The 15,549-nt window shown below is 47.9% G+C and overlaps 1 protein-coding gene across 3 annotated transcripts; it reads right to left on the reverse strand.

The window, feature by feature from the left end:
• Positions 1-562: 562 nt before the first annotated feature.
• TRADD (TNFRSF1A associated via death domain) lies at positions 563-15,543 on the reverse strand. 3 transcript variants are annotated; one of them, XM_049804391.1, is made up of 6 exons: positions 15,488-15,512; positions 15,078-15,156; positions 12,556-12,707; positions 9,728-10,005; positions 7,811-8,003; positions 563-6,477 (listed from the first exon to the last, which is right to left on the reverse strand). In XM_049804391.1, exons 2-6 carry the CDS (start codon positions 15,089-15,091, stop codon positions 6,170-6,172), a joined length of 945 nt encoding a protein of 314 aa, XP_049660348.1. In that variant the 5' UTR covers positions 15,092-15,156; positions 15,488-15,512; the 3' UTR covers positions 563-6,169. The 3 variants fall into 3 exon arrangements, with proteins under 3 accessions (XP_049660348.1, XP_049660349.1, XP_049660345.1); XM_049804392.1 differs by lacking the exon at positions 15,078-15,156 and having other exon boundaries at positions 15,488-15,543; XM_049804388.1 differs by lacking the exons at positions 15,078-15,156; positions 15,488-15,512 and adding an exon at positions 14,101-14,477.
• Positions 15,544-15,549: the final 6 nt, after the last annotated feature.

A 15,549-nucleotide genomic window follows, 5' to 3' on the forward strand; every position in this document is an offset into this window, starting at 1 on the left:
CTCAAGTTCATGGCAAAAGGAATTTCCCCAGGTTCAGCTGTCAGGTCAGCCAGTGGCTTCCTGTGAAAAGCCGCAGGAGAAGATTTAGCGTCAAAGCTCCTTGGCTCCCCACCTACGGAGCAGGCAGCCTTGTGAGAAAAGCTCACTAACAGCAAGGCACTTTGGGATTACAGTGGTGCTGTGGCCTTGGAGGAGTGCCAGACAGATAATGGCACCGAAAGAAACACTGGGAGCTCTGCCAGGTGCCAGGTTTGGGACAACCCTCCCCTTCTGGCCATGTTTGCTTAAAAAGGCTCATCAAAGCAGTAACTGGAAACTGACCAAATGTGGTGGCTTAGCTTGGTTTTGACTTTAAATCAGAGCCATTAACTTGCCGGTGGGGCACCAGCCTTGGTGAGTCAGTAGATACGTGTGACGTTGGACAGGACCCTACTGTGCATCCAGACACTTTGGCTGGATGCTCCTCTGAGAGCTGGTGATAGCCAATGTGGCCAGACCTTCAGTGAATCCCTTTCTTACTACTGCATTAAGTGTTTAAAGAAAGTCTCCGAGGCCCTTTTCATCAAAAGTGTGTATTTATTTATAAAAAAAAAAGAATGGAGAAAAAATAGACCAAAGTGCTTTTTTCTATAAAAGACAATTCCTTGGAGGTTGAATGTCCTAGACCTGAGTATACATGGCATTGCAATCTGTAGCTGTAGATGGTTGATCCAGATGTGATGCTGAATACCACGGAAATTTGGAAATAGAAGGTCAGCAGGGATTTTTCCATTGATGACTAAGGGACTTTTAACCACACATGACCTATGGATTTCAGTTAGAGATGTATGGCCAAACCCCTTCAGTGGCTTTAAAATTCAATCCAGAGAAGAAAAAAAACCAAAACAATTTTTGACTCTAGGCCTTAAATTGCCTCACCGTTCGAGCCCATCTGTACAAAAGACAAATGGCCAGACCCTTGTCCAGTGTAAAGCAGTATATCTCACCAATTTCATGTACACGCTCCAGTATGTGGGCTAGACTGAAGAAACCCTCTTGACTCCCATTCTAGCATCTCCTTGGTTTAAGATGTACAATACCAGAGGTTAATGGTTATACCAGAATTTTCAGTTAAACTAAATCAGCAGGTTAAGTGAATTCGAGGCTCCTCATTGCTGTACATGCTCACTTTTGGTTTCAGGGTCTGTGGGCAGCTGCCAGGGTGTGACTCGGAGGTGGCTCTAAGGTACCTTTCGAAACCGTAGAGGGGAGGTGACACGGTGACCCAGGCCGTAGGACAGCTTCTCAATGTTGAACTGGATTTTGAAATGAATGGCAAAATTAACAGGTAAGGAAAAAAACCACAATTTCCTCACACTGGGCAACGACCTTTGTCCGGAGCAGTGCCCGCACCAAGCACTTACGGCTTCTCTGAAGAAGTAGTTTCCCTCAGCTCTAAGCCTACACGCTTTCTTGCCTTTATGTTTTCCATACCTTGACAGTGGTGCAATGTATATTCTGTTTTCTGCCTCCACTTCCCCCAAATTTTGAAACAGATATAGTTCTGAGACTTCCCAGCTATGAAACTCCAGCAAACTGTTTTACTTGGAGGCTCTCATTTTTTCATAAAGCTCCGTAACCTGCAATGCTGTGACATTAGCACCCCATTTTGCACTAAAAATAATCTAGATATCCATCTCTTCAATGGTAGGGCTGAAGCAGAAAACGGAAACCTGGAAAGCATTGCTGTGAGCTGTTGACATTCATTTTTAATTTGGCTTGCTATGAAAATCTGGAAGAAAATTTTATTCTTTCTTTAAGGTCCAGCTCATGACTATTAAGCACCTCCAATCAATAATGCTGAACCCTTTCCTTATTTTTGAGTCAAGTACTGTTTTCACCTTACAAACTGGTCCACTGTAAGCAGCTGTGGCATGTGAGAACTGAAGCTGCTGGGAGAGAGCACCTTCCCCATCTGCCATGATGGTGCATTGTCATCTTCAGCAGATTAAGATCTATGGTGTATTTTTAACAAGCATCTAAGAGGGTTTAAGTCAGCCTTTCACTAACTGCTCTCCAGGACAGTTTGATATTTTCCTTTGTGAGGATTTTATATCAGGGTATACTCTCAAGTTTACTTCTGTCAGATGCCTCACGTCAAAGTGTATCTGGTGAGCATCTTAACTTTCAGTCTTCTCTTTGTTCTAATCTGTTTGAACACTGTAGTTCAGCTGTGCCAAAACAAATCATTCAAATTTGCCTTTGGATGGATCTTTTATTCCTTCTGGCAGACTAAAAGGAGCCTCCTTCAAATCTGAAGCATTGCTAAAACTACAAAAACAAACTGTACTACAAAAAAAGCCCTCTTGGATCCCTTCCTGTAAGCACATTTTGGCCTGGATCCTGCTGTTTGTTTTATATTTTGTCTATTTCATTTTTTATATGCAACTGATTTGCATCTTTATTTGCTTTTAATATTGTGTGCTGGTTTGCTGCATGTGTGAGTCTGAAACACCACCCTTCCCCCACCCTACCCCCGATTTTTTTTTTTTTTTTTTTTCCAGACAGATCTCAATACATATAGAAGAGCTGTTACAGGATAAGGCCAAATTCACCAGCAGCAGCACTGTCCATGGCTTATCTCACACACTAGACATTAGCTAATCGTTACAAATAGTAGTAAGGGAGTGTTGCTTACATATCTGGCATCTGAGTAGGTGCAGTATGTGTGCAACTAACTTTGCACAGGCAAGGAAGAAAGTGCGAGTGCACTCCTCTTCCGAGAGCGTGCCAGCCAGGCAGTCACCAGGGGTGCTTGTTACAGCCCTTGGTCTAGCAAATACAGTGCTGAGTTTTGTGTGTATCAGCAAGTATCCCCAACATCTAGCTCTTTCTTCAGTTCCACTCATTGCATTACTATCAGAGGTAAAGACACACCTCTAATTTCTTCCAACAAGTCTCTGCTAATGTTTTTTTCTTCACAAGTGCTTCTTCCTTCCCTGTGTGATGCCAGTTCCCTTGTCTTTGCACACTGGTGTAGAACTGCTGTAAAACCTTCTGGGTAAACCAGAAGTAAATTCAGAGTCAAGCCCCAGCCAAATGCCAAATCAATGCAAATGACACCATGTGCTCGTGATCCAATTTATCTATTATTTCATCTAAGGCATCTGTGAAAATTGTCTCCATCTATGTTTGTGCCAGATAATACTAAAAAAACCTACTCTTTTAGCAGGAAGGAGTCTGCCTGAGACCAGAATAGACTTTTCATTGCATATAGTGATGACAATGATGATGACCAATCATGGAAAAGAAGGTATGAAACAGCCACTGCTATGGTCCCAAACCATGCCATGTGCTCAAGACAATTCCACCATGGAATATCACTGGAAAACCCTTTTCCTTTGAGTCTCTGCAATGAAGGCACCTGTGAATGCTGTTAAAGATGATGATATTCCAGAAAGGTTGCCAGGAGCTCCAGCACTTAATGGCACTTCTGAGAGGGAATCTGTGAGTAAGAGGAAACATGTATGCCAATTGCTGGCAGAGGAATAAATGCACAAGGTTTGCATTAAGAAAAAAAGCATTCATGCTTAGTCCTCTGTAATACAGTAATAGCAGCAAGGAAGTTTTTTGGACTTCTCCTTTTGAGCATTAACAGATGCTATAAAAGCCAGCAGTTTTCACTACTCAGTGGTTGCCTTATAACTGTATATGAAAGTTGTGCACATGAATAGCTAGTTTGAGAGCTTAGAAATATTCATTACAAGCAAGAAACAAGACAGCAGGCTATGCATATGACATTGTTTTCTAAAAAATAATTTTTGCAAAATCAAGAGCAAACCCTCTTGCTGTTAAAGTAATTTTCAAGTTTCTGATATTTTTTTTTTTTAAATACCACTTGCCAGGTGGGTTGCTGCCAAACAGAGTTCCCTAGCTGGGATCTGGCAGGAAAGCTAAATGCTTTGAGGTATGGTTCCACAGCAGCCTAAACTAAGATCAGCATCGTTGTGCTGGTCCCAAAAGCAAAACTGTCAGAGAGGCAATTGCTTCACTTGGGGAAGAGCACTGGTACTGCTGTAAGGGAAAGGGTAGGACACGGAGCAGGAATGGGGGAGATGAGACTGCAACAGCACTGATGTAGAATGGCTTAATAAAAGGTCACGGAGCCACAGTCTTTGTAGAGATGGTGCCTGCATGAAGTCTTGCTTCCTTTGAAGCTAAGGGCAAGACAGGAAGAAATTCACTCACACCCTGAAAACATTCTCCCCATCCTTGATTGCCTCCATTTCCTTTCCACACTGTGTACATAAGCTCAGGGATTCAAAATCTGCAGAAAAAAGCCAGGTTCCTCAGGCTTACACTGAGGAACGCGATGCTCAGCATATCTGAGGCATGTGGAACCCAACTGGGTAGAAGCTAGCCATCTAAATCCTCCTGATCCGGGTCTTCAGTTGTCTGATGCTCACAGCATACATTTTAGCAGAAGCTAAGGGAGCAGCACCAGCCCCAGGCACTCAGATCTGAGCCCACACCTGAATCCCACGTTGCATCCCTCCTTATCGAATTACAGCATTGACTCCAGGAAGGATTAAGATACGAGCTGTGGTTTAAAAGGCCATCAGGGCTTGCCTGTCTGAAAGCTGGTCCTACCATGACTGCCAGCAGCCCGATACTTGTGTGCACGTGCAGGCTTTACATGTGCTGGCAGAGCCATCCTCTGTATCCGAAATAATTTCCAAGGCCCACTGGCTATTACCATGGAAGGGAAGAGCAAAGAGAGGTAAAATTAATGAAAAAGGATAAGTAAAAACGTATCAGGAAAGCGCAGGGAATATGTCAAAGGTAATGAAGGTGGTGTGCTTTACGGGACCCATATCATGCTAGATACTCGTTGCTTTGTTACAGGCAAAGGTGTAACCTCTCTGCTCTGTTACAGTCTGTGTCAACCATACCAGCAGAGTCAGCTTCTCCCACTGGAACTGAAAGCACGAGTCAGGCCTGGGGTTTGGGTGCTTTGTCCTTTAAGCCATTTTTAACCCTCAAAATCAGGGCAGGTAAATCCAGGCACAGCAGCTGATGCCCAATTGTCACACAGTGACAACACCGTCAGGGAAAGGCTCTGTGCAGATCCCGACACTTGCGAGACACGATGGCGTGAGCTATCCTCTCCGGTGAACTCAGCAGGCCGAGGGCAGGCGGTTAAGAAATGAGCGAAGGCACTAGCAGCCAGCTGGTCAGAGACGATTGCTCAGCTCTGCGGGCTTGGTTCAGGGTGGTATTTGATGCTGCAACACACCTTAGAGCAGCAGTTCCAATCTACGCTCCATAGGTAACTTTCTGTCTAGGAGACTGTTCTCCTTTCAGCACTGTGTTTTGCTTTTCACAGATGCAGGCTCTCTCAGGTTGGTGGGAAAGAGCTAAGCATGATGTAGTCAATATATTATTGTCCACCACGGTCCAGAAAAAGTTGGGAATCATTCTCTGAATTTATGTTTGTCCATATTGCTTGTTCAGTGCCTGAAATTTGTTCTACAGCAGCAACCTTGTGCCCTGTGGAAGACTATAACTGTCCCAAGTAAAAGGGAAACCTTCAGGTGGTGAGAGGTGGGAAGGAGCTATACTAGAGTAGGGCAGGACAGATGCACTTGCCACAGATGTTCCTTGTTTGAAGAACGAAGAAGGAAAAGAATATAGAATTGACTTTTCCTTAATTTCCCCTCTATCTTTGCTGGATGTCATGCCTGGGGGCATAAATGTCTTCAATATAAAAAATATATTGCAGCTGTCCAGGTGATGGCCCTGGGCCATAGCCTGAGAAACAGTGGCATTGTCTGCTTCCCAGAGAAATCCTCCAAGATGCCTTCCTTGCTTTCCTCCTCTCCCCCACTCTCCCCTAGGGCTCTCTGTCTGGTTGCTTCCCTGTGACATTTCAGTCCTGAAGGAAGTCAGGCTGAAAGCCTCTCTCACCAGTTCATGGGAAGGTAACATTGACTTCTTGGAAACAGAATGAAATAAGGAATGTCAGAGGTCCGCGCTGGCTTCTGCAAGCACAGAACCTCTCCCCCGGGCTTTCCCACCTACATGGAAACCTGCGGTGATTTTCAGGACTTTACATTTCCAGACACTGGCAGCAGTCTTATACACTAGCTAAAGCAAGAAAGCCCTTAGCGATGCCACTACCCTTCGGGCTCTAGGAGCAGTCCTCATTGGAATGGAGGCCCAAGAGCTCCTCAGCCAAGCTGATGAGACCATTTTCTTCCAAGGCTGCAATCAGGCGTGCTATCGTGGCCTTCTTCCCCTCCGACTGGATAAATCTGAGAAGCAGCTGATAGGCTTGTTCATATAGTCCCTCTCGGTCATATTCGATGGCCAGGTTATCAATGGCAGGATCACGCAGGGCCCGGCAGTTCTTCTGCAAAGAGCGACCCACTTGCTTCCATTTCTTGGACACGAGCTTGGCAAATTTCTGGTGGTCGTCTGGTGTGAGCGTTCTGTTGGCTGAAAGGGACAGAGGGCCAGTAAAACATAGGGGTTTCATGGCTGATGTGATGCAGCTTGGACCAGTCTAAGGTTTGCTCAATATTCTGTGGAGCAGGGAATCTGTTCAGTGTCCACAGCACGTTATTAAACTGCTGTGGAGCTGCTCTGCTTGTCCTCCGGTGTTTTAACACCAGGGCAGCACTGTGAGTTTGGAGCAGAAATGCAAGAGCAGCGAAGCCAAAGAGACTGCCCCACCATGCGCAGAGGGTCATGCACACGGGTCTGTGCGCTCCGACGGCATTCCTCCACCACTGGAAAGGGAAAGTTGGCTGGAGTAAGCCTCACCGCTTAGTGTCGCCTTGCTCTCTGTGTATGAACTGAACATGTCTGCTCTCCACGTAGTCTGCCATCCCCCAGGGCAGTGCTGGTGCCACGGGTGGCAAACTGTAGCATGTGGTGACAGTGCTACCTGCTCACAGCCTGGTGCCCTGGCACATCTGAGCTCCCTGCCTTGCTCAGGCCATTCCCTTACCGAAGTCCTCCCACATCAGAGAGTGTCTGTGCTTGCCCCCACCCCACAAGCTTAGTAATGCCTATTTTCTCTTTTTTTTTTTTTCCTCCCCCAGGATGGGACTGTCCTGTGGTTTGCCAGACCATATTTCTTTTTCTGATGGACATCCTCTTTTGTTTCAGCCTTTCCAAAGCAACTAGGCAAGGCCTTTCTGACCAAGTCCCCTGTTCCCTACCTAAGCATCCTCAAAATACTGCAACACAGACAGGAGCTCTTTCCTTGGCTATTTAGCACTGGAGACTGTATACACAGCTTAAACACACTCAGAAGTGATCTAGCTGATCTCAAGCTAGAATTGCTATGTGAGTCTGTCTGAAAGCTCTCTGTAGGGGACAGACCCCAAAGACAGCTGGTGCACTGCAGGGAGCCTGGACAAATCCAGTCCTGGCTGAAAACAGGGCTGATGGTGTCTGTAATAACCTTCCCAGTCTGATCCAAACTATGCTACTAACTCACCTCAACCAAATGACGTGGAGGAAGAGAAAACTACTCTGTATTCTTCCTTTCAGTATTAAGGAGTTTTAAAATGGGAGGAACCTGGAAGGGACACAGACTCTGAAGCATCTGGTTCTGTGCCACCCCAGAAAAGAAAACAGGTTGAGGCCTGATCTGAAGCAGCATGGCAGTATCTTAGGACTGTTGTAATTCCTTCCTTACGGGATGCTGGGAAATCCTTGGTTTATCTGAGGTAGACCCCAATATGTAGTCAGGTTAATCTTCCCTCTTGGGTTTTGAGATGAGGAAGACCAAGGGCTCTCTTGGTCAATTCTAGCTACTCACCGAACTCTTCTCCCTGAAAGATGAAGGTGACTTGTGGGGAAAGGGAGCTGCCTTGAGAAGGATAAGGTAGAGATGGGGAGTTCAGAGACATGCAGTCTTTTACAGCCATATTGTTGTTGATGCTCTGGTGAACAATCAGGCTCTTGAGGCATTCCTCCAGCTCTGTGATTTCCTCATCCCGCAGGCGGTCAGGCTGTAATGCAAACAGCATCAGTGATTCATGCCAGGTTCACCATCTTGTAAAGCTGTAGATGCTTAGCTGGAAGGTGCAGCTTAAGGTGATGGTGTCAAGAGAGAAGCAATGAGACAGCTATAGCATGAGTTCTAAACTGACCAAATGAGATAGTCTAATGGAGTTCTGGCTGCAATATGTGAATTTGAATCTGTAATGTGATGCGAAAGAAGCAATCTCCCCCTCCTGGGTTTCTCATATGCAGCAGTGAGTGCTTACAAGTTGCACAAAACTGCTAGTAGTTCATGTTTACTTTCAGCAGCCGCCTGCAAGAATTAGGATGCACCATAGGCAGCGTGGCTTCTCTGACTTACTCCACAAGAGTCCCACAGAATAGGATGACCTATGTGGGTCAGACCCACAGAATAGGGTGACCTGATCCAACAGCTCATGGCCACCAAAGCAGGCTTTCTCTCTCTCTGCCCCTCCATTACCTAAGTTCTGTTGTTCCTGGATCCTCTCCAAGCCAGTTTTTCTCATTAACCAAGAGAAAACTAGTCTGACCTCCAAAAAGCACATCATAAGAAAGAGAGTGAAGAAGGCAAAGCACATGGGAAGAGTCAAACTTGGCGAGTGCTCTGACTCAGTCTAGTGTTTAGCTCACGTACAGCAGGCACCCAGCACGGCCCTCAGCCAGGGACAGCTGTGCCCTAGTGTCATCTTTCTGATGTTGCACTGTTAGGCAGCGGTCAGACTGAGTCAGTTTTGGGGAACTGAGAATAAGCCCATCTCTTTTGTCTGGTCAGCTAGTTCAGCAGAGGGAGAGAGCAGCAAGCAGAAGTTGACAGAGTATGGGATATCACATGTTGTTTGGTCCAGGGCTGAAAGGTTTGTATTTCATTCTCTGTGCTTGCAGAAAAGCAACCTGGCAAAACACGCTCTTGTGCGTAATCTTCCCAAGTAGATGGTGACTACCCATTTGTCAGGACTATCTAGAGGGAACTAGAGCTATAAGGTATTGCTAGTTCCAGGTGGAAAAAAAGAGGAGAGGAGAAAGGCAATGAGTGTAATCATGTCAAGTGCTGTGGTTCTGTGGTGAGATGACAAGATCTCACTGCTCTTGCTAGCAGGATTAGAGTGCCAGTGCCAGTGTGCAATGAGCTAGACGTTAAGATATCACCCCTGAGAGAGGGACTTTGCCTTCAGAAGGGAAGCCTACTCCTGCTGGCAGCAGATGCTGTGTGTCCTCACTCTGTCACAAGTTGTTGGTATAACGTGCAGAGTGTTTGCACTCACGCTCATTTCTAGGTGCTACTCTCAGAGGAGGTGCTGTGTGAGGCGGGGGAGGAAGGTGCTGAGCGGTGTTGGTTCCACACAGGACTGCTGTCCTCTCTGCCTGCCTCAAAGGTGTATTGAGGCACACTGGCTTATGCTCTCAACTGCACCTTCTACAATTCCGCATCCTAGTGGTGATAACAGCCACGCTAATTGTTATACACAGAAACCACAGCGATTTAGCAGAATCTCTGTAGGCTGTTTTAGGTAACTCTATTACCCTTCCAGAAAAGTGCACAGCTCTTTTCTGAGGAAGGGCAGAGCTGTTTCTCTATATTACAGTTGAGAACTGAAAGATGGAGAAGTCAACAACACAGCACACTGCAGCAGAGCAAGATTTGCACCCACCTTCCCGAGTCCTGTGCTACCACCTCTCATTGCTGCCTGGCCTCCCTCCCTCTCCCATTCACCTTTTCTCTGTAGATGCACTCCAGGCAGCGATCCTCATCCTTCAGCATGTTGTCAAGGTGCTCGTTGCCAGCCTTCAGCTCCATTTCAAGAGGCACTGCGGTCATGGCCAAGGAGAGCTGGAGGTGATTCTGGAGGGACTCCTGGAGCACTCCCTCCCGGTAACTCTGCAGGAACCGGCGGCAGTTCTCCTGCTTGCAGAACTTGAGCTGGACTATCAGGTGCGGGTGGCTGCAGTGCACTTTGAGCATGTCCACACCATTCACGCTGCCGGTGGAGTCTGGCAGGGAGAAGTGAGCAAAGTCACTACCCAGGCATGAGACAAACAACCCAGACCCACTCCCATCCACCACCAAGCCTGCAATGGAGTAGCTTTTGAATTCTCTTCTCTCTGTGATAAAGTCCTCTGGGATGAAAAACCTGTATGTAAAACCAAGAGGAAAGGATTAAGTCTTTGCTGCCCTGCCACCATCAATCCCCATGAAGTAAGGTGCCCAACTGAAGCCGTATAGTACTACAGCCCAGGTAATTATCCCAACGCGTTCATTAGGGGAGGATTTACTTTTGAGGCTCCGTTTCCAGGACAGAAATTGTTACGCTAAACCAGTAGCATAGCAAAGTTTTATGGATGAAAGCACAGAGTTCAGCTCAGTGCTCAGTCAGACTTCAGTCCTTGTGACTGGAGTTTTATGCAGTGATGAAGGTCCTGGAAAGAGACCCAGCATTTCCTCTTCACTCCATGCCTAAAGGTAACTTTTGGCTGGCTCTGAGCCTTCAACACAATCTCACAAACAGTGAATGATAGATCCAGCCACAGGAATTTAGGCTGCTTGAGATTGGGCTTTGACTTGTTAAGGTCTTTTGCACAGAGAATTAATTCACGGTAAAATCTAAGCAAGGAGAAGCCAGGGATATACCCTCTAACATTAGTGCAGGGGGAGCACGAGCGACATAAACAACAGAAATTGGTCAGGCCTTCATTCTTCCTTCTCCCAGCAAAATTTGATTAGCTGTGCACATTGACCTTGTCTCCACAGGGATTTTGTATGCTGATGATGACAGTTCAAAATATGTGTTTTTCTCTTGTTTGCAGCAGAGGCCTGTGGGAGGCTGACTGTACTGCTTCCAAACCAGAATTAACCTCTTGACCTGTTGTTGCACAGGGCCGTATGGAGGTGCCAGCTCAGACCAGCAATACATCAGGTATTCCTAAACCACGCGTGATGGCATTATTTAGACATGCTTGGAGGACAATCCCAAGGCAAAGCAGACTTGTGTGCTCCACATTAGGCAGGACAAGTGACCTGGCATTTAGAAGTATGTGATCTAACAGTGGCTTTACAGGGTTTACTGAGTCCTGGTTGCATCAGAAAGTCTAGTTTGGACCAGATGTGTAACTGGGACATGGGGTTAGGCAGCTAGGAGAAGCATATTAATTCACTGTGGCTGACTAGAAATCTCTTTATCACTTTCTTCATGCTGTGTTTTTTTGTGAGTGCTGGTTAAACAGAAGCCTCCTTAACAGGGTAAGAGGGCTGCGGAGGGAAAAGCTGCACAGACATGGAAACCTTTACGAATGATGTACAAGACAGCTGTAAAGCTACCTCAAAAGAGAGGACTTTGCACACGTTTCTTCATGAAACCTCAGACAGCTTCAGATTTCATGTCCTTTTTAGGTCTGAATAAGCATAGTAGGATTTAGCGTTTTTGTGGGCTTTTCTTTAAACATGTGAGCAGATTCACATTCCAGTGACACAAAGCAGCCATAAATCAAGCCTAACTGGACAACTGTGTCAGGCTTCCTGCTGCTTCACATCTTTGGATTGAGCTGTTGCAAGATGAGCAGGCCTGTATTGGATGACTTGGCTAGACTCATGATTGCCAAAGAAATTACAGAATAGTTACACAAGCCCAATTAAACAGTATAGGCTCAGCTGTATGACAGGTAAAGAACACCATGAGAATCATTCTAGGTAAGTATGATAAACTCTTCAAATTACTATTATTCTGCAGTCAGCTTGGTGCAAGGGTGGATAGAGAAACATAGTTTTATGGCCATTTGCACCTCAAGTCGTTTTTGGATGTAATTAGGGTTATGTAGAGTTGAAGCTAATGTAGTTGTGCCTGTCAGAAAAGAACTTACACTGGCTATCACCAATTTAAAAAATCAGCTTCTTAAAACAGAAATCATGTTTCTGTGGTGGTATAAAGACAGAAATTAAATCTTCTTTCAGATTCCCCTCTTACATAAATGGGTTTAAATGAACATTCATAAAGTAGGATAACTCATAGGATAGTTCAAGTCGGAAGGAAGCCCAGGAAGTCTCTAGCCCAACCTCCCATGCAAAGCAGGATCAGCTCTGAGGTCAGACCAAGTTGCTCACGGCTTTATCCAGTCCCATTTTGAAAACGCTCAAGCATGGAGAATACACAGTTGCTGTGGGCAACTCCTTGACTGTCCTCATGGTGAAAATGTTTGTCCTTATATCTGGTGCCTACCTCTCTTGTTTCAATTTGTGCCTGTTGCCTCTCACTCCCCCATCCACCACTGTGAAGAGCCTGGGTCCATCTCCCGCTCCCCGTAGGTATTGGCAGGCTGTTAGTAGGTCCCCCAAAGCCTTCTCCTCCCCAGGCTGAACAGGTCCAACTCCCTCAGCCCCTCCTCACACAACAAGTACTCCATCTTGGTGTACCTCTGCTGAACTTGCTCCACTTTACTGTCTTTCCTAAATACAATGAGCACCAGCTTTCCTTACCCATGAGTGTGAGATTAAAGAAAGGCATTGCGTTAGATGAGACAGTGTGCCAAGATATCGGAGAGGATGGGTACCTGCTAATGCCAGCTTCAGCGCCTTGAACACACTAGGTTTCTTTTGGGAGCTTTCATAGAGAGATGGCAGAACGATGGTCTTGCACGTCGACTGGAGGAAGAGATAAGCGCTGCCAATCCAAGGACCGGAGCTGTCTGCCATCTTCAGCACCCTACAAAATCGCACAGGTGAGCTGAGAGACTATATGGAAAATGGCCTGATGCCAGGTGAGTGCTTACAGCAAACACTAAGCACAGGCATAACAGGATTATGGGGGTTTACCGTTATTTCCTAGAGGAGGTGGTGATGTTGTTAAAGCAAGTGTAATCTTTGAGGAGTTTACTGTTCTGTAAAGCATAGCACAGTGGGACATGGTGTCCCAAAGACTCAGCAGCTCAAAAAGCTCTCCTTTCATTTTCCATTCATTTTATAGTCCAAAGAGACTCCAAAGCAAAGAGTTTCAGTCCTCAAGCCTCTGACTGCCTAGCCAAGCTGGCAAAGTCTAAAGATGCATAGTTGGGGTGCCCCAGGGAGCATGCAGCGGTCCTGGCCCTGGCAGGTTCACACGGACTGAAGCCCTATTGAAGTCAGAGGCATTTTGCCTGAGGTCCCAGTCCCCTGGTTGTCCCACTAAAGGATACATTACAGAGCCCAGGGCTCAGGTAGCAGGACACTTTACACAGACAGGACAAGGGGTAATGATTTTAAGCTAAAAGAGAGTAGATTTAGACTAGATATAAGGAAGAAATTTTTTACAAAGAGGGTGGTGAAACACTGGCACAGGTTGCCCAGAGAGGTGGTAGATGCCCCATCCCTGGAAACATTCAAGGTCGGGTTGGATGGGGCTCTGAGCAACCTGATCGAGTTGAAGACATCCCTGCTCATCACAGGGGGGTTGGACCAGATGACCTTTAAAGATGCCTTCCAACCCAAACCATTCTATGATTCTATGACACAGGGCTATCGCTCTGCTTTATGTACTAGCTCATTTATTATTCCTCTTCCACCATCTGCCTCTTCCAGCAACGTACCTGGAAGACAGCACATCCACCTCTCTGTTCTCATCATGCGTGTTCCTCGCTGGCCAGCTAACTCAGTGCTTATACCTACCACAACTGCACCCAACTCTACTCCGAAGGCAAAGATGAACCAAAACACCTCCCAGGCTACAGATGCTCAGCATGGAAAACTGTACTAGAATAGGCAATTCTGGACTGAGACTGTGGTGGCTGGAGCGCACCTGACAGCCCAGGAGACAAGTATGGCCACCTCTCCTTTCTGGTATGTACACAAACTGTCTGAGCATGTCCATGAGCCAGCCACCATAAGCCCCCCGAAACTGCTCTCTCAGACAGCAGTGCTCAGAGTCAGCCCTTCATCACATCATAGTGACAAGTAATTTGGGGCCTTTGACTCAGCCCCAGTCCCAAGTCCTGCCCCCTCTCTGACTACTTGTTTGCATCTCTGTCACACCATCAGCTGCTTCCCCCTGGGCATCCCTTCCTTCATGCCTTCTGCCCTCTTTCTCAACCCCAGTAGCCTTCCCTCGGCTGCAAAGCACTGACCTGACAGTATAACTGCTGGCCATGACAGTGTCCCTGACTTCAGATGTCCTTTAGATGGTGGGTGCAAAGATCTTTTGTCCCCAGGGGCTGCCAGACCAAGATGACGACCTCCCACGGACAAGATGTCCTCCAGGTGGTCGCTGGGGCTGGGAACCATTTCCATCCTGGGCAGCAGATCCAACAGAGCGCTGGAACGTATGGCCTCCCCTGTTTCCTTACCATAGCCTTGAACTGTGCCCAGCATGGGAGCCTTTTACTTGTTCAGAAAATACAGGAAATAACCAGTGGATAATAAAATTCACGTTGAACTTTGGAGTTCACAGAGTGCCTGTGGGGGATGCAGGAGTGTTTCCATGGCCATGGGCTGCCACATCACACAGGCCTTGTAGAAAAGCATCTCGTAAAGAAGAAAGAGGAGGATGCACTGCCACTGCTGTCCAGGCCTGGTCTGGGCCTCCAAACAGGGGGCGGGAAGTTTGGGATCTGGGCGCCCATCTCCTAGCATCTCACAGAAGGAGGGCAACAGAATCTGAGTAACATCTTAGAAAACTACAGCCGCGGAATATTTAAAAGGTTTAACCGACAGAACAATTTGTCTTTTGAAGTGCAAACGGCCGAGAGCTCCCTACCAGCCCAGAGGCAGATGATGTCCAAGGACCCTGCTCCCATCGCTGCAGCGTGGGCCCCGCTGCCCCTGCCCACCCTTCCCCACACAGACCAGGCTCTTGCTCCTCAGCAACCACCCGGTTCGACTCAGCAACGCCGGAGAGCCTGGAAATCACACCGGGCTTGCAAAAACTCAGGTAACGAGCCCTTTGCTGTTGTGCCTCTGCAGCATCATCCCCGCAGGCGAGTCTTCCAGCCCAGCGAGCACTGCTCCGTCCCAGTCCCCCCCTCGCCGGTGGCTTCGGCAGCAGCAGCGGTCAAACGGTTGCGGGTGCTTTAGAAAGACCAGCCCCGGGCCACAGGGAACGTACGCGATCATCGTCATTGCCTTCTTCGCCGACCTTTGGCACGCCTCAGGCGGCTGCTGCTTAATTCCTGCCAAAGACTTCACTGGGGGGGGAGGGAAGGGGGGGGGGGGGGGCGTCTTTATTTCTTGGAAAAAGAGCCAGCGCGGTGAGTCCGGGGCAGCCCCCAGCCCTGGGCACGGCCGCCTGTGCCGCCCGTGGTGGCACCGCGTTTTCCCCGGCACCTGGATGTCCCCGCCGGGTCAGACGCCGGGGCCTGCTGACCCGCCCCGTGAACGCCCCGGCGCCGCCGTCCTGCGAGCGGGGCAGCACCGGGCGGAGGGCCCTACCCCCGGCGGCCGCCCCGTCCCCGCGCCCCCATCCCCGTCCCCCTCCGCAAGCCCGGGCCCCCCTCCGGCGGCTCCGGGAGGTTTTACCTTCTGCCACCGCCGCCGCCCGGCCTCGGCGCCGCCACTTCCGCCTCTGCGCGGCGCCGCCC

This window comes from Accipiter gentilis, chromosome 7 (assembly GCF_929443795.1).
Source record: "Accipiter gentilis chromosome 7, bAccGen1.1, whole genome shotgun sequence".
NCBI lineage: Eukaryota > Metazoa > Chordata > Aves > Accipitriformes > Accipitridae > Astur > Astur gentilis.

Excerpts from the sequence above, each read along its gene's own strand:
- TRADD (XM_049804388.1), bottom strand. The coding sequence starts at position 14,123 with ATGGCCAGCAGTTATACTGTCAG. Across the intron at positions 12,708-14,100 it reads GCCAGCAGTTATACTGTCAG|GGTGCTGAAGATGGCAGACA; the intron begins GTCAGTGCTTTG and ends GCGATTTTGTAG. Across the intron at positions 8,004-9,727 it reads AGTGCATCTACAGAGAAAAG|CCTGACCGCCTGCGGGATGA; the intron begins GTGAATGGGAGA and ends TTTGCATTACAG.